The 26,894-nt window shown below is 36.4% G+C and overlaps 2 protein-coding genes across 3 annotated transcripts; both read right to left on the reverse strand.

Annotated features, from left to right (window-relative positions):
* Positions 1-9,968: 9,968 nt before the first annotated feature.
* her3 (hairy-related 3) lies at positions 9,969-11,025 on the reverse strand. The gene is made up of 4 exons (XM_051903532.1): positions 10,957-11,025; positions 10,759-10,854; positions 10,543-10,624; positions 9,969-10,432 (listed from the first exon to the last, which is right to left on the reverse strand). The coding sequence occupies exons 1-4, from the start codon at positions 11,014-11,016 to the stop codon at positions 9,969-9,971; spliced, it is 702 nt and encodes a 233-aa protein (XP_051759492.1). The 5' UTR covers positions 11,017-11,025.
* Positions 11,026-20,866: 9,841 nt separating this feature from the next.
* On the reverse strand, positions 20,867-25,260 carry LOC127517596 (taste receptor type 1 member 1). 2 transcript variants are annotated; one of them, XM_051903459.1, is made up of 6 exons: positions 25,079-25,260; positions 24,676-24,973; positions 23,841-24,593; positions 23,516-23,728; positions 23,311-23,431; positions 20,867-22,081 (listed from the first exon to the last, which is right to left on the reverse strand). In XM_051903459.1, the coding sequence occupies exons 1-6, from the start codon at positions 25,258-25,260 to the stop codon at positions 21,147-21,149; spliced, it is 2,502 nt and encodes an 833-aa protein (XP_051759419.1). In that variant the 3' UTR covers positions 20,867-21,146. The 2 variants fall into 2 exon arrangements, with proteins under 2 accessions (XP_051759419.1, XP_051759420.1); XM_051903460.1 differs by lacking the exons at positions 20,867-22,081; positions 25,079-25,260 and having other exon boundaries at positions 23,170-23,431; positions 24,676-24,933.
* Positions 25,261-26,894: the final 1,634 nt, after the last annotated feature.

Below are 26,894 nucleotides of genomic sequence, written 5' to 3' on the forward strand. Positions count from 1 at the left end.
TTAAGAAAGAAACCACTCGCGGATTGTTCGTCGAACGGTTCCTTTTTTGCCATAATCCTCCAGCCACCGTAAGCTTTCCATTCCTTCCTGATCTTCATACTGAGATCGAGAAGGTATGGAAGGTCCTGTATTCAGCTCGCATTCATCAACATCAGCAGGTTAATTTGCTGGTGTTGATGGTGTGAGTATAAGTGGGTGCAACTATCTCGTGATATAGGTAGGCTCCAGCGCTCTATACACGGCAGCAGGTCAGGCGGGTGTTGCTTTACACACAATGTCTGTTTGTAAGCATATCAGTTAGACCTGCTGAAATTGGCTTGGTAGGTCTCTTAATATTTATAATCAGTTTCCTGTATAGAATGCTGGTAAATGCTAGAGATTTGAGATTAGCTTTCACTAACTTCAGATAGATCTAGGTTTAGCTTACAGGCCTGACATTGTGTGCTTGGGTTGAGCTTTGCTCCTCTGAGCTTTACTGTAGAAATTTAGTATTCTCAGAGTTTGCCTCCTCTCAGTTGAGAGTCGTTGGTAGAGGCTGTTGTTTCTTAGCCCCAGGCAGATCTATGCTTACGTGTTGGCCTTATAGGCCCACAGCTATAGCTGGCCTAGGCTAGAACTAGGGTTTAGGCGGTCTGCTTTTACCATTTTACACCCTTTTTATACTACCCCTGTTATGTTTGGCTTATAATATATTTTCCTAGTTCTGGCCTCCTCTTATCAGAGTTGTCAGGCCAAGGCCCATTGTCCCTTCGGTGTAGGTGCAAAATAGATAGCAGCTAAGGTAGCAGACTATTGCTAAGTCTCCCTGGTGCCGTTGTCTCAGGCGGTGTAGGCCCTTTTCACTATGTGAATAGAAACTTTGTTGCTGTGGCCCCGCTCCCCCAGAACTATCTAGTGGTACTTTGACTTCAGTTTTTCCCCTGAACCCCTTGAACTATGTTCAAGCTTGAGTGATATGGTTGTAGCTTTTTATGAAAGCTTCTGTTCCCTAGGGTTCAGTACAGATTCTATCTGTTTTTGGTGAGAATTTCTGATGTGAAGTATCCACCCTGTATTTTTCAGGGTTGGATTAATAGTACTCCCTTGTTGTTCAAGGTTATTGTACTTTAATATGTTAGTTCTGATTCCTGCCCTACACTTTGTGAGCTCAGTAACTCTAATACTGCCACAGTGTGTTCTGGAGTAGTAGGCCTGACTTTGGCCTCCTTTAGAGTATGGTGACGTAGTTTGTACTCCCCTTGCTGTAAGGGTAAAAAGTGTTTTTACTGAGTATATTGCCTGTTGGAATGTATAAGCTCAGGTTGAGTTTAATAAAGCTAACCTCACTACATAGTTTGGTTTTCATATATGGCTCCCTTAGAGCTTGAACACTGCCACAAGCTGACACTCGTGTTGTGTGAAGAAGGCTCCGTTTGGGCCTCCTTCAGAGCACAATAGCTTGTTGTATTACAGGCTTGTTGGTAGATGTTTCAGTTAGAGTTTGCTCACTTGGAAACTAGCACTGCCGCAGGTTGACGCCCGTGTCATTCTGAAGTCGCAGGTCCTGTTTGGACCTCCCTCAGAGCATGATGGCTTAAGTTTGTACTCCTCTTGCTTAAAGAGTATAAAGTGTTTTTACTGAGTACATTGCCTGATGGATTGTGTGGATAAAATTAAGCTTAGGTTGAGCTAAACTAGTTAACCTCACTGGATGGTTTGGTTCTCAGATTTGGCTCCCTTAGGGCTTAGACACTGCCACTAGCTGACACCACGTGTCTTTCTGAAGTCGCAGGCCCTGTTTGGGCCTCCTTCAGAGCATGATGGCGTAAGTTTGTACTCCTCTTGCTTAAAGAGTAAAACATGTTTTTACTGAGTACATTGCCTGTTGGAATGTGTGCTCAGGTTGAGCTAAACTAGTCAACCTCACTGGAGAGTTTGGTTCTCAGGTTTGGCTCCCTTAGAGCATAGACACTGCCACTAGCTGACGCCCGTGTCATTCTGAAGTCGCAGGTCCTGTTTGGACCTCCTCTAGAGCACGATGGCGTAAGTTGTACTCCTTTTGCTTAAAGTGTTTTTTACTGAGTACACTGCTTGTTGAAATGCGTTGAGGTAGACTGTAATATGTGGGCACTCTACAGTCTTATCTGCTAGTTAAACTCGGTTCATTCTGAGCGAGTTCCATGTTTGTGGGATCTTGCTTATCATCAAGCAAGCTTTTTAGGAGTGTGGCCTTCACAGGCCGCCCTTTAAGCTTTTCCCCCCACATCTGGGTGTTCTTTAAGCAGATTGAGCATGTAGTTTCACATGTTGGCCTTTCGCAAGGCTGCTGTGAGGTATTTCTACACAATGTAGAATTTGTGTCATGTTTCATCTGTTAGGTTGAGCTCTGTACTCCCCTCGTTTGAGGGTTGTCCTGCATAGTACTTAGCTCCCTAAGCTGGTCAGTGGTTGAAGGCCTCTCTGAGGCCTCCCTATTGAGGATCAGCCCCCAGGCTAGTAAATGTACTCCCCTTGTTGGGTTCCTTTAGAGTGCACAGCCTCCTCAGTGCAAATAATCATGCGCTGAGTAGATCCTAGGATTGAGCAGAGTGTTACTTCCCTCATTGGTAAGGGTAAAAAGCGCTAAACTGAGTCTCCGGGATGCCCATCTCTACACTCTGGTCTGAATTGGTTACTGCCTCTTTGGAGTCACTCTTACTGAATATCTTCTCTGAAGAATGTGATTTGAGACTCTGTAATCAGACAGGTTGTTGGCCAAGACTAGGTTTCTGTAAGAGGAGACCAGGTCGGCCTCCCTGGTGGCATTCAGGGTCGAGTGCGTTCCCCTGACAAGTGACTGGCTAGGGTTCCCTCGGGCCCCCTGGCCACATTCCCTTAAAGGTACCCTCTTTTCTTCGAAAAGAAGTTTGATTCCAGAAGCCTTTGAGCGGCCTTGGTAGGCCTTCTGCGGAAGGCCTCTTTGAGGCTTATAACTTGGGCTGTTGGCCATAGGGAATTGCTGTCACTGACAGCCTAAGTATGACCCGTAGAGGGAGTGGTTCTGGCATTTCAGTTGAAGCTGCTAGTTCCATTTTTGGCATGCACTCCCCTCAAGCATGGCGGCATGGGTATATCGTTCCCCATATGCGTTTCGCAGTGTAGAGTTCCCTTTTGAAAGGGAACGTCTCAGGTTACGTATGTAACCATGATTCCCTGAGAACAGGGAATGAGACACTGTGTTTCCTAGCCATGCATCAGAACTGCTTGCTGAACAGTCCCTTCAGACGATAAGGTACTGACTGGTTCTCTAGGCGCTCCTTATATACTTCCGGGTTGCGCTATGATGACATCATAGGCTGTCGCCGGCCAATAGTCGTGAATTAAATGAGTTGTGTGTACACTCTTAACCCGAATTAGTTGACTTTACTAGAAATTTGCGTGGAAACCCGTTGCACTAATCCATTTTAGTTTTTACACAAGATGAAACTAAACAGGTTAAGTTGTATGAACATAAAATCTTAAGTTGTGCAGTAGACAAATCAAGTTTATATTAGTAGTCTTTACTGAAATTCATTAGTTCACATTATTAATGTTTTTGTGCATATGTTTTATAAAATAACTTTTAATTTAAACTAATGATTTTAAGTAGAAATAAATTTTATATTTAAGTAATGTCTTATAATTTAAAAAATGATACTACTTAAATTAAATTTTTTTGTATTAATTTGAAGAAATTAAACAATAAGAACATTTCAATGTTTATTTATTTATTTATTTTTTTTATTGTTGACAAAAAAGAAAAAAAGGAAACACTTCAATGTACTCAACTTGTCAACCAAAAAGACAAGTAAAAAAATTTTGCATAAGCAAATCTTTTTACTTTACAATTGTAAATTGTTTAGAGGAGGAAAATCAACACAGTATTCAACAATATGCAGACAAGCATTAAACTGAATGAAAATGAAAGATTAAAGAAAAAGACCACACACGCACACACTCCCGCACACACACACACACACCCTCAAACTGTTGACAGCTTTTGAGTTGACAACTTAACTCATATCAATAGAGCAACAACATGCCGTTTTAAACATACAGTACATTTTTAACACAGAACACTTGTAAACTTTAGAGCACTTATTGCAGTGACTGGACAATCTGAACAAGAATCTGTTCAAAGATTCACATCGCCCTTCTTGAGAACAAAAAAAACAGCTTTTAGCAAGTCTTTAATACCTTCCATCACAACTTCTCCCTCAATGATGATCTTAATTGAAGCTGGATTGAGATGAAGAGAAGATGGGAGCACAGCACCTTCATGCTCAACAAGGGGGATCCCAAAGTCAAGGTGGCAAAATGAGTGATCACCATCGGAGTCCTAACAACAGAGCACATTCATGACATTTCTTATTACATAACCATCAATAATGTTAAACAATATAGTCTTGTAATGAGACAGACACATGAGGGAATGTGTGAAGTGATTGCAGAATATGACTATAGATAAATAGTAGCAGAATATGTATATAGAAAGAGGTTAGAAAGACCTTTTGCTACTAAGTATCAGTGATTTAAAGGGTTAGTTCACCCAAAAATTTAATTCCTGTCATTAATTACTCACCCTCATGTCGTTCCAAACCTGTAACCTTTGTTCAAACCTTTGTTCTTCTTCGGAACACAAATTAAGATATTTTTGATGAAATACAAGTGTTTCTGATCCACACATTGGCAGCAACGTCATTGCAACTTTTGAGGTCCAGAAAGGTACTAAAGACACTGTTAAAATAGTCCACGTGACTCCAGTGGTTCAACCTTAATGTTATGAAGCGACGAAATTATTGAATAAAGTCATTATTTTTGTTTTGTTTTGGCGCATAAAAAGTATTCTCGTCTCTTCATAACATTAAGGTTGAACCACTGTCACGTGGACTATTTTCATGATGTCTTTACTATTTTTCTGGACCTCAAAAGGTGCAGTGATGTTGCTGCCAATGTGTGTTTCAGAAACCCTCAGATTTCATCAAAAATATCTTCATTTGTGTTCCGAAGAGGAACAAAGGTCTTATGGGTTTGGGACGACATGATGGTAAATAATTAATGACAGAAATTTTATTTTTTGGGTGAACTAACCCTTAAAGCTCTATGCACACATTTTATCAAACACAAGGACTTTCAATTAATAAAAGAATTATGTTGTCAATGTCCTTTGAGAAAATGAGTTACTTACAAAGCATGCTTTGAAGAAGTTCGTGGGGTTGTCACCAAGGACAATCGGGAGCCCTCTGAGCAGTGACGTATTATCAGTTGGCTCTTGAATCTATTGGGTAGTAAAATGAAAAACCAAGTTAAATAGCTAGAATAACAAGAAATGATCTACAAGAAAGCTGAACCAGCAAAGCACAATTTTGATTGTATTGGACAACCAATATAATATCACTTACTGTGACATGTTTTCATTACTGTAAAAAAAAAAAAACAATGCAACAATGCAAGTGTATAATGGATATGGACTAACCCTGGTTTGTTGTGAAAGCGGTGTCAACAGCTGTCCAACATTCCCTCTCTTAGATCGAAAGATATAAATTAGATGAAGACTGTGTCGATTAATGCTTTCATAGAATTCCTGCTTGAGGTTCTTTCCCACAATCCTGTTGAACTCCATGAACACCTGCAAAAATAGAAATAAATACAAAGCAGTACATTTAAAAACTAAATTATACTGTGGTTGAAGGTACCCATGTTGTGATTGAGAAAATATTAAAGGGATGCTTCACCCAAACATGAAAATTTGCTCATCATTTACACATCTTTATGCTGTCCCAGGTGTATATGAATTTCTGTCTTTCTTTGGATGAACACTAAGAAAGATTTTCATAAATCATTTCTGTGAGCTTATATACATATATATATATATATATATATATATATATATATATATATATAATGTGTGTATAATGCAAGTGTACGGGACGGTAGTTGATGCTTCAAAAACCACACAAAGTGAATACAATGGTAATTCATACAAACCCACAACATGTATCGTGTTCCCTTTGTGTGGTTTTTAAAGCGTCAACTTTGGGGGTCCTGTATACTTGCATTATATAAATATTTGTTTGTGTTCATCTGAAGAAAGAAAGTCATATACATCTGGGAAAGCATGAGGGTGTGTAAATGACACTGAACAATGACATCAAATAATAATAGAAAGATATAAGTAATAACACTCTTGAACATACCTGTTCTTCTGTAAAAAGAGCAGGACAGCGTTCCACCATCTGGCTTATGGACCTTAAGAAGCAAATTTTTGAACTGTTACCATAATAATACACCAAAGAGACATATGCTAACGTTAGCCACAAGCGTGTACATACATTCACACATGCTGATATGAACAGACTGAAAAAAAAAAAAAAAACAACGAAAAGCAAACGTTATAGCTAAACTGTGAACATACAGAAACACACTGGCTAACGTTATAAACTATGACCTGACAGAAACAGCAGATTTAAATGTTAACGTTAGCTAATCTGTGAACCGAAAAAAAAAAAAAAAGAAAAAAAAACTTCGACCGGCACATTAACACTACAGTTTTATCTTTCAGCTAACATCGGCCCGGTTTTGGGGTAATCACTTTTGTCAGAAAGATAAGATTTATACACGTTTAAAGTTTCTTTCAAAAATCCATGTTTAGCGTGCAGCATCGGCCAGGACGAGCAGACTCTTCAAAAAGTGCGCTCTGCTCACTGTCAGTCACCTGTTTCAATAGGCCCCTCCCTCCCTTACAAAAGCGTAACATTCCGAGTTATCACAGCTTAACATGATCAGTGTTTCCAATATTTCGTCTGATTAGTGCAAACAACTAATTTGATTTAGTAATGGCAATGCTTTTTCAAAAACAACAAAGAATAAGTAATGACCACTTAAAATGTTTCATTAACACAAAATCCGAGTTTAGAGTGTAGGCTATGTCAAATGCAACTTAAAAAATGATAAAATACAGAATTTAATACATGTAATTCAAAATACATTTTGAATTAAAATTTCTCATCTGCTCTCTTACTTCCTCTGAATCTGCTCTGAATCAAGGTTGCATATCCTCCCTTGAAGAGTATCATTGTCATCAGCAGCAGCATCTTAGTCAGAAACATGCTCCCCCTCTTCCTCCTAGTGAACATTTTCCCTGTTGTGGAGAATAGCAGTAACCACTACAACTGCATAGTTTCAAGTCTCCATTGAAATTGCTAATGCAACAAAAGTGTTGCTCCATATGGAGCGTGTCCTTCCGTGCTCCTGATTGAACCTCTTCTCTCTAACGGCGGCTGGCCACAGGTGTAAGTATGGGTGAAGACAGCGGATATGTCTCACAGCAGCCAGTTGTGGCCAAACCACCCTCTTCAGGAACATGACAAAATTTTTCCCATGCTCGCGCGCACATACGTGTTTTAATGTTTCATGAGATTCCATAAACATAATGATTTTATTCTGTAAAAACTGTATTCTCTATCCCCTAACCTAGGCTACTATTTAAAAAAATTTTCTGCATTTTTCGAATAACATCCTATAAGTATTAATAAGCTGTTTTCCTCATGGGACCAAAAAATGTCCCAACAAGGTCAAGGATTTCGGATCTTTGTGGGGACATTTTGTTCCCATAACGTTACCAGGACTACACGTGCGCGTAAAAAAACAAGATTCATGCTTGTTTATGGCCCATTTGCTACAATTTGAGTGAAAATTCTCAGGTGACCACACACACTACTTGTTAATTGAATCTCTATATATTTTTGTTCATCAAATGGAACTTTTCATTTCTTTTTTCAAATTCAACTGGTAAAAAATGTAATTAAGTGATTTTAAAGGGTTAGTTCACCCAAAAATGAAAATTCTGTCATTAATTAGGCCTCATGTCGTTCCACACCCGTAAGATCTTCGGAACTCAAATTAAGATATTTTTGATGAAATCCGAGAGGTATTATGACTCGTCCATAGACAGCAATTTAACCGACACTTTCAAGGTCCAGAAAGGTACTAAAGACATTGTTAAAACAGTCGACGTGACTGCAGTGGTTCAACCTTAATTTTATGAAGGGACGAGAATACTTTTTGTGCGCAAAAACAAAACAAAAATAACGACTTTATTCAACAATATCTATCTAATTAATGACAGAATTTTCATTTGTGGGTGAACTAACCCTTTAACTTCTCTTTCATTGAAGTGCAAATTGAAAATCGTTTGATGCTATGCCACACACACAGCTTCAACTGACCCAGACCCAGCCTGTTTACACCTCCTACCACAGCTGAGGTGTTGGATTTTAAAAAAGCTGGTGCCCTACGTTGTTGTATAGCATAGGCTAACTGTAACGTTTGTGACTTTTAATCTCATCTTTTGGACTTTTTTTCCGCTCTCACTGCAGCCACAACGACCCCTATATCTCGTTTGATGGTAATGGGCAGCCAAAATGTTGCTCAGCATGAAGAGCCCTCAGACAGAGGGGAATTAGGGGAAAAGAGACATTTCCGTTCAGAAGTTTTAAGTATATATGTTTAAGTACATTTCAGACTTTATAAAATTTTGAGTGAACAGAATAAGTATGAAAATTGATCGTATAAAATTACATTCTAAAAATGCTGGGTTAAAAACAAGTTGGGTTGAAAATGGACAAACCTAGCAATTAGGTTGTTTTAACCCAGCGAATGGATGTTTTATTTACCTCAACTATTGTTTAAAAATTACTGTATTGCTTGCTTAAAATGAACCCAAAGTATGTTGGAAATTAACAATTATAAATATGTTTAATAAATGAACATTTATTAATGAGTTTAATGAATAATATTTAAACAATAAACATTTATTAAATTGCTCATTAATAAATGTTCACATTATGATTATTATTGTTGCCTCTAGTAATTATGTGTCTGATTTTTAATTTCCAACCTATTTTTGGATTCATTTTAAGCCAGCCATATAGTAATTTTTAAACAATATTTGGGTTAAATAAAACTGCCCAGCATGTTGGGCAAACATTTAACCCAACCGCTGGGTTTGTCCATTTTCAACCCAACTCGGGTTGTTTTTAACCCAGCATTTTTTTTTAGAGTGTACCATAGTAAGAGTGTGCATTTTTAAATCTTTTATTCCCTTACTTATTCCCTTACATACATTCTATCTCCGCAGCAGTTATTAACTACTCCATCTCCTATAACGTCATTCATTCATAAACACAAATTCGGGAAGAGCTTGGACCAGCTTGTCCATCTAATGTAATATATCAGCTAACCATAGAATGTATAAACCGACGCATGATATATTGCTACTTTAGCAGTAAGCAGTATAGTGGTCCCATTTTATATTAGGTGGCCTTAACTACTATGTACTTACATCAAAAAATAAGTACAGTGTACTTATTGGGTTCATATTGAATTGCAAAACACTTTTGCTGCTATTGAGGTGGGATATGGGTAAGGTTAGGGAAAGCTTTGGTGGTTTGGGTAGGTTTAAGGGTAGGGGTAAGGTGTAAGGTGTAAGGGATGGGTCAACAGTTGAATTATAAATGTAATTACAGAAAATAATTACAGATGTAATTACATGCAGGTGTTTTTAAAATATAAGTACAATGTAAAAACATGTATGTACACAATAAGTGCATTGTATTAAATGATTAATTTAAATGTAAGTACATAGTAGTTAAGGCCACTTAATATAAAGTGGGACCAGTATAGTTATTCAAGAGTGAAAATTAGCTCAAGTTGCAAGCCATAGTTTACAAACAGTTTTACGTGTTGGTTACTTGGAAATGCTCTTGGGAGACATGCAGAAGAGATTAAAAAGAGACTTGACATCTAGTCATAAACAATGTATGTTGTTCACAAATACACATATTTTTGTAGTCTTTTATTACTAAAATAGACATTCATAAAAAATAAGATCTACATATACAGTGCATGAGAAGCAAAAATTAGAGCTAAAGTCTAAGTGTTAAAACAATGAAATTTGAAATTGTTCATATTTACCAAGGCCGCCAATAATTATGTTTCAAAATGCAGCACTCATCAATCTTTGTATTTTTTAAACTGAAGTGCATGGTTTTGAGCTTCTTGAATCCAGACGTCCCAACCTGTGCGTCGAATGATTGTTTGTCCATATCACAAATCTCAGTCCTCTTCGGCATAAAGCAATAATTTCTGTCTGATGTTTGCTGCACGTTGGGATAAGAAGCTTCTGTTTTAAGCGAAACCTTAGGCCTATGTGATCGCCGAGGTGTACTTGTTGGTGCAAGGATCGGTGCGGGGTCGCTTTCCGCAGTACTGAAATCATGAACTCTGGCGTGGTGAGGACCGCTCTTAAGATGTGTCAGCATAGTGAAACGGGAATCCCTGTCTGTGTCTGACGCAAGAAGATAATGACTGACAGAGGCGAGACAACTTCTGTAGCCAGCGTGATATTCAGCAGAGTCCCAAACTTTGGCCATTCCTGTATTTAGAGAAATCAATGTTTAGTTATTGTCTCCAATAATACACTTCTTATATAGCCTATTATGTTGGAAAATTAATTAATTCTTTAAAAATGAAGGGCACACGAACCTCTTTCGCTGTTTTGCAGATGCCTCAGATGTTTCACCGTCATTTCCAAAATGTCAGCCTTTTCCAGTTTTCGCTTGCGGATCTGAATAATGCAATAAGTAAATATATATATATAAAAAAGATCAGTTAGATTTTGGGACAGAGATTTGATGTTAGGATTTGAATAGGCCTATATCTAAACCACTTTAGAAGATAAAATTCATTTAAATTCCTTACATTGTTGGAACAGACGCTTTCCAGGAGGCTTTTCAGTTGATTCAAACATTTATTGATACGTGCCCTTCTTTTCTTCTCCATCAGTGGTTTAGAAACCTGAAAGACAAAATCGTTTTCTTTGATTTCAAATACAATAAATATACACAGATAAAGAAGTTCTACAATTTCTTGTCAAAAAATCACGCTACTCATAATCACCTTTTTAACGCATTTAGTTTTTGCCGTTACCGCACAATCTGATGCTGCAGCCATTGTCATCAAATGCTCAAAGTACTTAGATACCCAGATGAATTATCAGACTTCCTTGTGTTGGAATGAAGGAATTCTCCCTAGTATCCTGCTTTATAAAGAAAGACTTACTTAACATCTCAATGCACTGCTCACATCATTGGTGAGAAAAAAAAGAGCATCCATTTAGTTTCTGCTGGACACCCAATCAGCATGAAGTTGCTTTCCTGGCTGTGCTTTTGTTCTCAAAAAAGAGCTTAAGGGTGACTTTGGTATTAGGCCTACTTTATTTTATAAACCACGAGACTTCTAATTTATGCAAACAGAAGAAAAATAATTAAGATAAAATAAGATGTGTTTTGCATTACTTGTCCGTATTTTGGCGTCATACGTAATTAGGTATAGGCCAATCTTTTTTTACAGACACCTGTCAGCCTATTTTAGTTTGAAATGGCATACTTGGACTAACGCTTATGTTATCCCTAAGAGGCATTTTTAAGAGAAATTAACAAATAAGCGCTGGCCTAAAACGTCATCGTGTGGGGTGAAAATGTAGCTTTTAGAGAGCTGCATAAGCACCGTAAAATGGAAAATGTTATACAAATAACCAGACGAGCTTTAGAGGAATTAGCTCCGACTATTCATCCCTTTCTCTTCAAGTTTCACGCCATGTGGGACAGGCAGCACCGTGGAAATCTTTTCCGTGTCTTCACAACGTGGCAATTTTCTGCCAATAAGGAAGGGGAACCTTCACCTTTGCTGAATTAAAATGTCAAGATTCTACAAACCAAAGTAACATTTTCTAAAACTGTCCAACGCTCTAAGATTCTTTGATGGCCTGTAAAATACAGATGGTCATGCTACAAGCAGAGCTCTACGTGTTAAAAGCTTGCCTTGATAACATACATGGTCTGAAAGAGAAGTAGAATTCTCACAGATGCTCGCTTCAAAGAAGCAGAGCGAGGAGAATTAGAGGAACGCCTCCTGTCCGAGGGCCCTATCTGCCTGATTTTCCACACTTCCCCATCAATAGGCACTGTCCTTGGGAATGTCATACAGGGTTTTAATAGAAATGAAGAACCTTTTAAAATAAAGCCACTAGTTTCCACTGTGGGAAAAACTACAGTTTCACATTAAAACAATTAAAAAGTAGTTAAATGAACAGTTAGGTGAAAAGGGTTCTAACGCCAGAGCTTGGTGTTCATTTCACAATTAAAACTCTTTGGTTACCTTTATTTTGTTCATTAAAATATTGTAGACACATTATTGGTGCAATCACATTTTGGTTCTGAATTTTTCTTTGATCAAAATAAATGTATTTGGTCAAAATTATCATACCATGTTGCACATGCGCAGTAAGAAAGACGGGGAATAACTTCAAACACATGACACGCGACAGGATGAATGAATGTCCATTGATAGCTTTAAGACTTTTTTTTCCACTTGAAACTGCCTCAACATACAATAGGAGTATTTATACAGAGGGAACAAATGACGTGACACTGGGATGGAATCACATTACCATTTCAGCAGCTCCGGTCAAGAGCCTTCAGAAGGCAATGAAAAACACAACAGTTTATATATGTATAGAGTAGCGATTGATCTTTCGGTCTATTGTAAGGCTATATCTTCTAAAATGAGTTCTCTGTCAAAGAATTCGACCATTTTAATACGACACAATAATATTGCACAAACCTTTGCAAAGATCATACAGTGTTTAAAAGTTTTCAATTTGTATGTTAAATGCAAGGAACAATAAACTAGTCATATTGTCAAAAGGCCAGTTGGTTGAATAATTAGCAAAAAAAAAAAAAAATCAGAGTGCTGTTAACGTCTATTCCATCTTTAACTCTTAGCTTTTCTGTTGTTCCGTATTTTAATTTTAAGTTTTACTTAAAACGTCTTGGGTTAACAAACTAAGAGACAGGCAGGCTAGTTCACAAATGCATGTTTGTTATCTGCAAGCGTTTGAGATTCAGTTGTTTGTAATAGCCAAAAAATTGGTTCAAAACGCTGCAGTGTTTCTCTTTTCACAGGATAAAATGGCGCAAATCAGTATGAAATCGGAGCAAATCAGCTCTCTTTTGTGACGTTGATTCACACGTCAGTCACAGGCTCAGAAGCAACACGTGGTACAGTTTACAGTTAATTTTCAAAAGCAAATAATCTTATTTAGTCAATTGTGTCAAAGTTTATAATTTTAGATCAAATGAAAGAAAGAATATTTGCATAGCAAACACACACACAACGCTTATATAGAAAAAACACTTTATTGCCATGTGTTCTATTTATAGAGGTTTCACCGTTTTCTCCACTTTGTCAGAAACAATAAGATAGGAACAATATGTGATCGTGTTTGGCATAATAACAGACTGCTATGAAGGTTAAGCGCATGTTTATCAAAAGCTTGGAAGTGCTTTCACTTTTCTCCATCTGTAACTGATTAACCCTAACTGCCTTTTATCATGCGAGCTTAGTTAGAAGATCCCGTAGTGACTGAAGTATTCAATGGCTTGTTAACAACAATTAGTGAAGCAATTATACAATTACTGCAATAAACGTTCCCTTTCCAAAGGGCTGCAATTCATTGTTAACATGCAAGTACAAAAACCATGGCTGTAAAAGAGAATCAGCTGATGTTCTTGGGCTCGAAATTGCCAAATAAAGTAAAACAAAAACAAGTCAGCATTGTCAGCACAATTCAAGTGTTTGAATTTAGTGTTGCCTTTTTACAAGGAACATTACTTGCTATGTGTCCTGAAAGTGATCTGCCACGTGAGCAATGCAACTTTTCCAAACAACATCAACTTTACCGATTATTTAAATAACAGATTCCCACATATATCATAATACCAATATCTTAAAGTCCATGCAATAAAATACGACGACTCACTTACTGTGACACTTACTGTAGGCCTATTTGTTTTTCATAAAATGATGATTATTACAAAGCATAAAACACCACGCGACAACACCTTTTTTTTTTTGGTCTGATCAAATATCGTATGTTAAGAATTTCTATAGACCGCAGGTCTTTGAGAAGTCTTTACTTTGACTTAGGCGTCCACGGTATGTGTTTGGCTGTTTGCTCTTAGGTTACTGTCTGAGGAAGAAAAACAGAGGGGCACATTAACATTGCTTTGGGTATTCTTAGGGGCTGAATTAAATTAGAGAATAGTAACTTAAAACCCAGCGAAGGATGGAAGCTTTTGTGAAGCCATTCAGTCAGAAACTAAAGACAAAAGCCCTCTCACATTGTTAGGTACCAAATCTTGTCTATTGAGGCTCTTTGAGTTGCAAAGCATCTGCCATTTACCTCACAGAATAAGCAACAAATTTGTATAAGAACAAAAGACTTGTGGGCACTGTTTTTAGGTGAAATGTAGCAGCGAATCTTGAATTATTGAATTATCACGATGAAGTATTGATTCTAAATTCCATATTCTTTCAATTAAATATATTTAAAATAAATCCAAATTCATAATTTGTTTTGATCTTTGTTCATTTTATCAGTTTGATTTATTTGTTAAGCGTTATCAAATATTTTGCAAAAATAAAAATAATTTAGGTGTTACCACATGAAGCACATTTTTAGGATACCATTTTCAGTGTAATAAAGTGAAACAAGTGTGTGTTTTTACACACGCACGCGCGCGCGCGCGCGCACACACACAGAGAGAGAGAGAGAGAGAGAGAGAGAGAGAGAGAGAGAGAGAGAGAGAGATGTGTTACCATTGATTCGCGTGGGTGGCATTTTCCCGCCAGAGAAAATTAGTATGAAATCTGCAATTTGTTGGTGTCCGCGTTCGGTTAGCTGGCAGCACCATATGCTATGCTACGACGTACTATTGAAACTATTCGTCTCTGGTTTCACGGTTCATCCTCTGGTTCCGCACAGCAGAGGTCTCAATAAGAGAACAATTTACCTCTCTAATAAGCATATCGTCATGGTGACTGGTATCCCACTGCGGCCTTTCTAGCTCGTGTTCAATATACTACTTTTGCAAACTGCGACTTTTGTAGTCATGTATGGGTCCATGTGAAAAGCTGGATCTCAACATCATATAGACACTTTTGGTAAGACGTTTTTCTTAGTAACAGTGAACAGTTTCACTACTCGTGCACAACTATCACAAAGTTGGCCTATACAAACAGTCATTTATTTTTGAGGAAGTTACACACCATAATAAGAAACAAGGGACTGAAAGGACTTGTCCAAGGTACTGAAACCAGTATTTGCTCTCTTGTTAGTTGTCAGTGCACGCCTATTCCGCCTATTCAGGTATACATTGAAAGACTTAAAAGCTTTAATGTTTTTGAATACCTGACGAAGACAGAAATGGTCTAAACGTTGCTTGTCAGTCATTAAACAAAGTTTGAAAGCATTGTGAAGGTGTGCTGTCCTTTTTTAAGGCTATGTTACTGCTATAAAGAACTGACGTTACAAACAGTCACTTGCAACCTGCAATGGTCCTATCTATTCACACTTAACATTTTATACGTCACTGACCCACACCTTGGGAATTTAAGAAGTGTCTTGTCAAGTATAAGTTAATAATTTCGTATGTGTACGCGTTTCTAATAGGATGGTCGCTTCTTTTGTGATGAGTAGAATCCGAAAATGTATATCTTTTGACACAGGGTGCTCCCTTCAAACAGCAGAGCGAGGCCAATAACGCCTCCTATCGAAGGCCCTATCCGCCTGATTTTCCACACTTCCTCGTTAACAGCGGGTCCTTGGCAAAGTCTTAGAATACCCTGTGACCAACATGTAAGTCATAGTCTCCTATTACACTTTCTACTTGCATATTTCCAAGGCTTCGTGCTTAATGCCAACGTCAATCATTTAATCGAGGACACATAATTTAACTAAAATCTGGCAGCCTATATGCATTTGGACAAAAACAGACTTCAACTTTAAAATGTAGACTTATGCAAATATGACATAGGCTATGACAGTTTCCTGCGATTAGAGAAAATGAGAAAGATTGTGACGTGGATATTATACAGCCACAGACTCGTATTACTTTTTCTCTAATTAAAATGTTTTACCAATTACTGTAGCTATAATGTAGCTATAATGTAGGCTGCTGAACTGAAGAGATTGATCATTAGGCTACTTATTTGTTGTTCGGTGTTCCAGACAATGATGTCTATCAATGAGTCTACTATAGTTATCAATACATGAAAGTGTTTTTAAGATATCACTTGTAAAAAACAACAACAACAACAACAACAACAACAACAAAAAACATTGCATCTTTTTATTTAAAACGACACATTGCTGAATTATAAGTCTAATATTAGTGAGAACTCTGAATTCACTATTTTTATATTTTACTAATTAAAAGATACATTGATTTATTTTTGCCTATTATGTTATTATTATGTTGCTATACAGGCAATCTCTTAAGCATGTAAACCTCAGATTAAATTGCGTGTAATGCACCGAATAATTGTTTCAAACACTGCATGCTGTCTTACAAAGTAGCGCGAAATCAGTATGAAATTGGAGCACAGCAGTTAGGTGCATGGTGGAAGGCTCTACTCCTTTGTACCTCATCAATGCTGTTTATCACGCTATTTTCACGCTCAAATTCAACATGTTGCTCCACGTTGGCCCTTCAATTTAGCCACTACATTCTGAGGAAAAGCTGTGTTCTCTGTTCACAAACATGCATTAAATTATGCCAGACACACACGATCCCTAAAAAATACACACACTAAATTAAGACAGATGCAATTTACAACATTTTGTCAACAATGAAACGCGTTAAACATATGTTTTTCAAAGGTCTCTCAAATCCCGTGATTCTTAGTTCGCTCTGATTAACTGTTTAACCCCAATTGCCTTTTGTTATGTTTTGTTAAGGGGATTCTGGAGTTTGCTACAACTTGTCAGGAATAATTAGTGAGTAATTATAGTACAGTTATTCGCATTTTAAGGGAAAATTACAAGGGAAAAGGGAAAATTATTTTAAACCGCATATGGTAACACTTTAGTATAGGGAACACATAACTACGACTTTTCCCTCAATAAACTCCTAATTTACTGCTTATTAATAGTTAGTAAGGTAGTTGTTAAGTTTAGGTATTGTGTAGGATTAAGAATGTAGAATAAGGTCATGCAGAATAATGCATTAATATGTGCTTAATAAGTAGTAATAAACAGTCAATATTCTAGTAGAATGCATGCTAATAAGCAACTAAAGACCCTAAAATAAAGTGTTACCCATAATATAAATACAGATAAATAAACAACTGATATGGATATAAATACAAGCATATAAATAGGCCTACAGAATTTTACAAAAAAAAAAAAAAATCAGACAATAAATACACAAAATACAATCATAAAAATATGGGTTATGCAAAGCCTAGAGTAGAAGTACAAAGACTGAATATCGCAGTAGCAATCTTACATTTTGGCAATATATACAGCGATGAAATTACATTTATATTTTTGTAAATATTTATGGACACCGTCTATGCACCATAAGTTATAATTCTTTAAATTACTCTTTAAAATATTTGAAAATATGATACACTGAACGATTTTTTCTTATGCAAATATGACGGTGTGTCTCGGGAATCCTCACTGAATGTCAACGGAACGGGTCAACCAAGAGCGAAACAAATCGGAGAACCGCCTTCTATTGAGAGGTCTGAAAAAAAAAAAAAAAAAAAAAAAAAACTAAATGAAACAAATGTCTTCCCGCAAAGTTAAACAAAACAGAAAACTTGATATTTAATAACGTGTACAACCCACAATTTGACACGTTTTATGTCACTGTATAATGCCACGCGTCGGTCCTGTTTGTATTGGGCTAATCAAACAAGTTCTATTAATGAATTTCTATAGACTAGACTACATGTTATTCAGAAGGCTTTGGTTCAGGTGCACAATGCCTTATGTTTGCTTGTGTGGACTGAGATCTCGGTCTCAAAGGAGAAGAGAGGGACATTAACATTGCTTTGGGTTTTCTCAAGGGCTGAAATGAACTAGTGGAAAGTAACTTTAAAACTCCATGAAGGATGAGCCCTTTGTAACGCTTTTCAATGAGAAACACAAGGGCATAACAAAAGGCGAGCCCCCTCTTTGTAAAGCTCTAAATCCTGTCTATGGATGCGCCTTGAATTGCAAAACATCTGCCATTTACTCGTCAGAACTTGAGACGCATTTGTATAACAATAAACGACTTGTGTACACTGCTTTCGTTTAAACGCAAAATGAGACAGGGTATCAAAAAAAGGTTTCCTTGCAATGAGTAATTCTACATTTTCTCGGTGTTGTTACTTTTATGTTCAACTTCAAATAGGCCGACATCTTTCTTTTGGAAGACCCACAAACCTAGCGGTCTTCCTCCATACTGCTGTATTTTTGGCTCGATATTTCATGACGTCAAGGCAACTGTAATTTAATCAAAACAGTTCCCAAGATGCCCTATAGCGGCTGTAATACGATAGAGGATTGTTATGGTTATACTTCTGTGGTTTCCCAGAGCCCAGAGAACAAACTTTATCATTTCAAAGTATGTAAAGTCGATCCATCTTCTGAAAAGCTTGGGGGCGGCCCGTCAATTCTCCTCGCTTCGAATTTTTGGCGCACAAAATATGCGTTCGGTTAAAAGAATGAATGGGTTCGCTGATGCAAAAAAAAAAAAAAAAAAAAAATGGAGGGGTGTGTGTGTTGGGGGGTGTTCAGCTCTTTATTAATAACACTTCTCCCCCTGCTGCTGTTAGTAGGCCTATATGATGCTATTGTGCGGCGTTTTTTAGACTTAGCCTTCTATTCTTCAAAGACTAATAATACCACAATAACTGTGTCATGTGCTTTATATCTATCAGCCTACTGCCAAATTGTTTAGTTTAACATAGCGTAGTAAGCTAACTAGGAATTAGGGTGTCATGAGAAGCCTGAAACTGTATGAAATGCTTAGGTATTAACATGAAATGACAATGGCATGACATCTTACGTATAATAGTGAATGGAAAGAGGTCCACTTTAATAATATTTTAAAAAGCATCCAAGGATTAGAGAGATTTGACTAAAAGTGTGGAAATTGACTGGTTGTTGTAGTTGTATTTGCCCCTTGATTACAGTTAACATGCTCTTAGCTCTTCAACTGAGGTCTTGTAATAAGATGAGTGATTGAATGACAGCAAACTGTCTTTATAATCAACACACGCCTGATTAGTAAAGTTCATCCTGCTTTACCAGCATGTCGTACAACAATTCATGTGGATTTCCTTCACAGACATTTGCCTTTGGGAACTAATGGTGTCTCTAAATTAATTTAATTTGATCATTCAAAATATTTTCAAGAACAATCTAATTGCAATATCCATAGATAAAGAATAGTAAAAAAAAAAAAAAAAATTAAAACATAGTCAATAGCCTGCATTGTAGAGTCTTTAACACACTGACGTAGCTAGCATTTGTGGTTGGGGACTGGGAGACCGGGGATGGTTGTAACATTTTTGACATTTCTGTCTGTATCTTGGAGTTCTTTTAAGTCAGTGCGTTGATTCAAAGTTACTAGTGTCTGTTATTAAATAGCTGTTTCCTTTGCAGGGCAAACAGAAAATGCATGGTTTAGTTTCAAATATTAGGAGTAAAATGTTACAATTCACTACATAGTCGGGATTAGCTGTAACCTGTGGTGAGATGTAAGCTAATATTATGATATCCACCGGGATGATATACATTATAAACTAAGGATTATGACAAAAAAAGGATTTTGAAAACTTTTTGTAAAACTGATTTTTCAACAATTTGTGTGTGTGTGTACTTGTTTAACCCATATTGTGAGGACCAAAACAAGGATAGTAAAACCTGAACTCACCTACATTGTGGGCAGAGTCTGTCTATGGAGAGTCCACACAAAGATATCGAAATCTAACTTGTGTGTGTGTAACAAAAATGAATAAAATTAGCAAATATGCACCAACTTCAACAACTGAACACTATTTGTGTGTGTGTACGTTACATTAGTATCATAATAATAAAACTGAATAATGCACATGAGTGTGTAAGCATGTGTAAGGGTGTTACTGTCAGCCATAGTAATTGGCCATAATTGAATGCTATACAATTTTGCCACCACAGATCTTACAGACTTTCCCAGCTCTTTTACATCATCTGATGCTTTCTTCAAAATGCAGAGAGACACCCCTCAGTTTGTTTTTCTCTTTCAAAACCTAGGTACACTGAAATTCAAAGAAAACATGCCTATATATGTAGGGCTCTACTTCTTCACATATGGAATAAGGACTAAACTGAGCATATGTGAAGTGATTCCAGGTGATTTGTAACGAAGAAATTGGAAGTGTTTCAACTGACACCTGTTACAACCATGCCGGTCTCCCCTACCTCTGTTGTCTCTGTCAATGGAATGACAGAAAACAACAATTAGCATATTTTCATCTGAACATAATGACCTTGAAAGATATATAGAGCTATGTCATCATGTGGCCAAATGAAGCACTGATGGGCAACTAAAATGGGCTCATTACTGTATTATTAATTTACAACATTTGATTATTATGGTAGAATATATTACATATATATCCCACATTATAATGGAAGAATTGTTTTTAATAATGAATCAAATAGATATTTGTACTACTACAATCAGTGGTTAAAAATATGATATTGAGACTCTTGAGATGTCGTATCTATGTGAACAGAATAGCAGTCTTCTTGTAAAGCACTGTCAATAATGTTAAAAGGATCTTCTGTTGTGTTCCACAGAAGAAAGAGATGCATGTTTGGAACAACATAATTGTGAATAAATGATGACAGAATTTTTAATTTTTAATTTCTTTATTCACCTGTTAAATTGCAGTGTGATTAGGACGGCCTGTCTTACCATTTAGGCTTATGTTGGCATGATGAAGTTAAAATGTCTACCAGCACACCAGTCACTGCCTTGTTAAAGTGTTTTAAAACAAAAGGGGATAGCTTTTTCTTAACAAAACTCAAATACAACACCACAACAAGCAGATATAACAACAAACAAATGATATCTGATTGGGAATTAATAGTGGATCTAAAGACACAGTATGGAAATGAGTATAAAAGCATTTTACAGAAAATTTCTTAAAAGGAAAGCTAATTAAAAGGAAGCATTTGTGTTTACTGTGTGCTTTGTTGTGGTCTAAGTCCTACTAATGGTCTGGGTGTAATTCTGAATAGATGTTTGAAAGTATGCAGGAGTGTTCTTTTGTGGTTGGAATATCATAATGTAAGATTTTGGTATGAAATAGCTGAAGAGAATTCCGTATATACTAGCTAGCTGTGTCATTGCATTAAGAAGCTGAATGTATTGGCTTTTGAGAATGAGGTATGCTGTGAAGTATACAATCCAACTCACATTGTGCAGAATAAGACTGAAAGTTATTGATTTGGCCTCATTGTAATTTTTTGGCAGATCTCTTCCCATGTAAGAAAATAAGAGACACAGGAAACCAAGAAACCAACCCATGGACACAACAATGCTAATAGTTACAGTGTTCCCCATTTCACAGCTAAGTATAATCTGGTCTTTAAAAGTTAACGAGTCCCTGAAAGCTTTGGGAGCCGAGACAGTCATCCACAGCACACAAGAAATTAAATGAATGACAGAAAAAAATCCAACAAAGAGCCACTGTCCATTGTACTTTACCCAAAGGCTGTGAACACTGGGGAACTTGGCAGCCATTTTGAAGATACACACAATTTGAAAAGAACGGACAGCCATACAGGAGAGAAAAACAATGAAGAAAAATGCAAATATGACATTTCTCAGGAGGCAATGTACAGATGTGGGTTGTCCAAAGAAAAAGAACACACTTATGCTAGACATTATCAAACATGTTAACATCAGGAAACACATGCTACCACCAGCAGACCTAACTACTGGTGTGTTGTAGTTATATGTGAAAAGGCCAAATATGGCAAAAAGGAGAATAATTAGGCATGTGGCAGAAATCATCACAGCGATGGAGGAGATTTCTGTGAACTGAAGATAAACAACAGAACGTGCCTTACATTTCGCGCTGCCCTCATCAGACCATTCACTCTCTGCACATGGAAAACAGGCATAGGGATCCCCTGAGAATCAGAAAAATAATATGAAAATCAGACTTTCGTGAACAAGGTCAAACAGAACTTGATTATAAATGCATGATGGTGGGAAATATTTGGGGTAAATTCATTCACATAGATTTAAATTCCAGTTTGGTAACCATGCAGTTAATAAGGACATGATTTGTTAAAATAATGACATAATTACAGGTGGTATGGTGTGGAATGGAGACTGGAGCACCAGTAAACCCCATTAGAGCTTAACATAACATAACTATATATTAGGAGATGGCACAAAAGAAAAAGATTCGTCTTTATTCAAGTATTCATCTTTTTTTTTTCTTGAACTTTTAGAGTGGCTATTAATTTTGACATTTCATCTGAACATTAACATTAGTGAGATTTATTTGAAGTTTTTTTTTTTTTTTTTCATTGTTATCTGTGAATTTATTTCATATTTGTAGACTAATTAATTTAAAATGTTTAAGGTAAAAATATTAACAGTTAAATTTTGACTATTTCATTAAATTTTATAATAATTATTATATTCATAAATAATTGTTATACTGGAGCTGTTATTAATTAAATGTAAATTTAAAAGATTGTTAGGTAACACTACAATAAGGTTCATCAGTTAACATTAGTTAACTACATTAGTGAACTAATAATGAACTGCACTTATACAGCATTTATTAATCTTTGTTAATGTTAATTTCAACATTTACTAATAAATTATTAAAATCTTGTTAACATTAGTTTAAATCACTGTGAACTAACATTAACAAACAATGAACAACTGTATTTTCATTAATTAACGTTAATGAAGATTAGTAAATACAGTAACAAATGTATTGCTCATGGTTAGTTAATACATTAACTAATGTTTAACTAATGAACCTTATTGTAAAGAGTTACCGGATTATTCATTATAATCTACAGAATAATTTAAGCATAATCACTCAATGTTATCTGTTATCTGTCAAAGTACACATTTACCTTTTAAAAAAATAAAATAAAGAAATTGTGCAAAATACATCTCTGATATCATTTTAATTATTCAAATCATGTTATTTGATTCAATGAGATATCATCTGGGCTAACAAAGATTTTTTTGTACTATTTTTTTCTTTTTCTTTTTTTTTTTTGCTATGACAAATAAATTTGCAAAAGTTTCAGTTTATTTCCCCTATTAAATTAGAGTGGACTGAAGAAGGTGGAATGCCAAGGTTTTGTCATCCATTACTTAAAGTACTCACGAGAATAATCCACATAGCTGTTACGTGGACATTTTTTACACAGAAAACAGCAGCTATGAAATCCATCAGGTTCCCTCGAAAATCCTTCTTTGCACTCAACAGAACAGTTTGAGAAAGGAACCTTTATGGAATGAGAAAATGTGTTATTAAAATTAAGTTACATCAGGAAAATGTTTAGATAAGTACTCACCAAAAAATAACTTACAGAACCATTGTTATGCCAGGACAAGAGAGAGTTGTTGATAGTAAAAGTAATTTCTGGATATGTATCATATCTGCCCACCATATCGAATCGTGGAGGATTTGTTTCAGTATGCCAGCGTATGACTGAAAAACTGACAGTTGGATCACCATTATCATCATATTTCACCTGACGGCCGTTAAGTGGGAAGTCCAACTTCTTGATTTGTCCTAGAAGCTGTTTTAAAGTGTGGTAAAAATGTCCCAATTCATATAAAGAATGCTGCTAATATAAGAATTAATATTACTTTTCCTTTAAAATTTCATTATCTTATGATGCATTCACTCACCATGTATGGCTTAACTGTTGCGTTTTTGCAGCATTCATTCATGTCGCACTGCAGAGCCTTATGTAATGCATGAGCTATGGTATATATGGCAGCATAGATGGCATAGGAGAATGTGGGATTTTCATTTATAATCTCCTCTGCGGTCAACAATGTGCAGCAATCACAATCTTGATTACATGTCTTACTATTACTCTTGACTTCACTATCAGCACTATCATTATGGTTAACATCAGTTGTTCCCCTCTCTTTATAGATGAATTCATCAAATCCGGGCAAAGACAACAATCTTTCTGTAATACCAATAACTGTTCCAATTTTCCCAATTCCTGGCTCTCTTGGAAGCTGTTGATTCATAGCCCATGTTTCACTTGCAATCCATACTTTGTTTTGGATGTTGTTAGCTATGGCTGCTTTGATAATGCTGCTTGCATATTGTGGCACAGCAAAAACAACAATGACATTGATGTTAAGCATATCAATCTTTTTAAGTGTTAGAGTGTAGTTTGCCCTTTGACTTAGAGCCTCTTGATAGGCCAAACAAATTCCAGTATTTTGTATATACTTGCTAAATAGTCTTAGGCCATCTTCACTGTAATCATCTTGGCTACCAAGAAAGGCAACCCAGTTCCATCCAAACCACTGTATAATGCGAATAATCATTTCTATCAGGTCTTTGTTGCTTGGCACTGTTCTTAGAAAAGAGGGGTACTGAAGTTTATTACTTAATGCAAAGCTGGTAGCTCCATAATTCACCTTTAAAAGAAGAGGAAAACAGTATTATGTGTTATGTGTAGTACTACTTTATAAAAATTAAAAGGGGAAAAAAACTATTTACCATTGGTATAAGGTCCATTGTGATCAGTGGAGCAATAGTAATAGTTCTTGTGCTTCCATATGGCCCTGTTAAAGCAATCACTTTAGGCTGATAGTTGTTGAGTTTTTCTTTGGGTTTTATCGATCCATTTTTTGAGATAAAACTGAAGACTGAAGCGAAATTCTTTGTGTCAGAACAATGGTCAAAAATTTCATAGCCCAGAGAAACATTGGGCAGAAGAGTGGTGGAGTTATTAATTTCCTCAACAGCAAACCTCATCACTTGGAACATCTGATAGCCAGATTTTGAGAAACTGTATCTAGAACACAATAGTGATGAAGTGAATTGCACTTAATTGAATCTTTGTTATATTGAATATTAAATGTTGAAGAAATGCTGCTGCTGCAAAAAAGTGTTTTCTTACCTGGAACATTCAATGGCTTCTGGGGAGAACAGAGGTGTTGCATGTTGAACTTCATGTAAAGCAAAAAGGCCACCCAATAAGTAATCTCCTTTCAAGCTGAACTCAGATTCTAAGCAAGAAACTTTGAAAGAGAAACAATTAATAAAGGCCAAAAGGAAAGAGTAAATGCTACTCAGAAGCATGGTTTACGGTAGACCGTTGGTTGTGAAACTAGAATCTGCAGTGGCAAGCAATAGAAGTCAGGTTCATATACAACAGTGGAATTTGCTTACAACACAATTCAATTTGCTTAAACCACTGTATTCACTGATACAAAGTACAATTTCCATACCTAAACTCAAAAAAAAGTTTACATCCATCGGTTATTAAGTAGAGCATTACACCACATCACAAACAACAGATGCAAAATATCACTTTAAATACACAGAAGGTAACACTTTATTTTAGGGTTTTTTAACTAGTTGCTTATTAGCATGCATATTACTAGAATATTGGTTATTTACTAGTACTTATTAAGCACTTATTAATGCCTTATTCTGCATTACCTTATTCTACATTCTTAATCCTACCCAATACCTAAACTTAACAACTGCCTTACTAACTATTAATAAGCAGTAAATTAAGAGTTTATTGAGGGAAAAGTCATAGTTAATAGTTTATATGTGTTTCCTATACTAAAGTGTTACCGGAAAGAATTTTAAAAAATATATGGAAAAAAAGTAAGGCACCCTCTCCTTGTAATACCTATGTCATACCCATGTCATTATACAAATTTGTGTCCTGATATGTCCCAAAAACACACGCGCGCGCGCACACACACACACGCGCGCACACACAAATTCTTTTCGAATTTCGCTATTCGAACTCGAACTCTCCTAAAACAAACTGCTCGCAATAATGCAAAGTTTCAGCTGGCTTTTACAGTTGGATTAATAATATCATTCACAATATTTCTTCGTTTAGAGCATAAATTAGCTCTGTAACTAGTAAGGTTTTTTGACAAGTGCTTGAACCCCAGTTTCTCAGACAAGGTACCCCTGAGCTACTGGCAAAGGCAGACAGCAAGTGGACTCATATGCAACACAAGGAGATATAAAGGTATAATAAAACTGGTAAAATAAACTCACAAGACTCACAAGCAAAAAGCACAAAATAAGGCAGCAGTGTATGTCAGGGAAGTTCAATCATTTTGATTGCAAGTGTGTATAAATATACACACACACACACACTAATATATATATATATATATATATATATAATATATATATATATATATATATATATATATACACACATACATACATACATACATACACACACACACACACACATTATATATATATACACACACACACACACACACACACATTATATACACACACACACACACACACACACACACACACCCCAATCAGGCATAACATTATGACCACTTTCCTAATATTGTGTTGGTTCCCCTTTTGCTGCCAAAACAGCCCTGACCCATTGTGGCATGGACTCTACTAGACCCCTGAAGGTGTGCTGTGGTATCTGGTACCAAGATGTTAGCAGCAGATCCTTTGAATCCTGTAAGTTGTAAGGTGGGGCCTCCATGGATCAGACTTGATTCTCGATTGGATTGAGATCTGGGGAATTTGAAGGCCAAGTCAACACCTCAAACTCGTTGTTGTGCTCCTCAAACCATTCCTAAACCATTTCTGCTTTGTGGCAGGGCGCATTATCCTGCTGAAAAATGGAATACCATTTCCAGGAAAGGAAAATCCTTGCTTAGATAGGTGGTAACATCCACATGGATGGTAGAACACAAGGTTTCCCA

This window comes from Ctenopharyngodon idella, chromosome 8, assembly GCF_019924925.1.
Source record: "Ctenopharyngodon idella isolate HZGC_01 chromosome 8, HZGC01, whole genome shotgun sequence".
In the NCBI taxonomy this organism is placed as follows: Eukaryota; Metazoa; Chordata; class Actinopteri; order Cypriniformes; family Xenocyprididae; genus Ctenopharyngodon; species Ctenopharyngodon idella.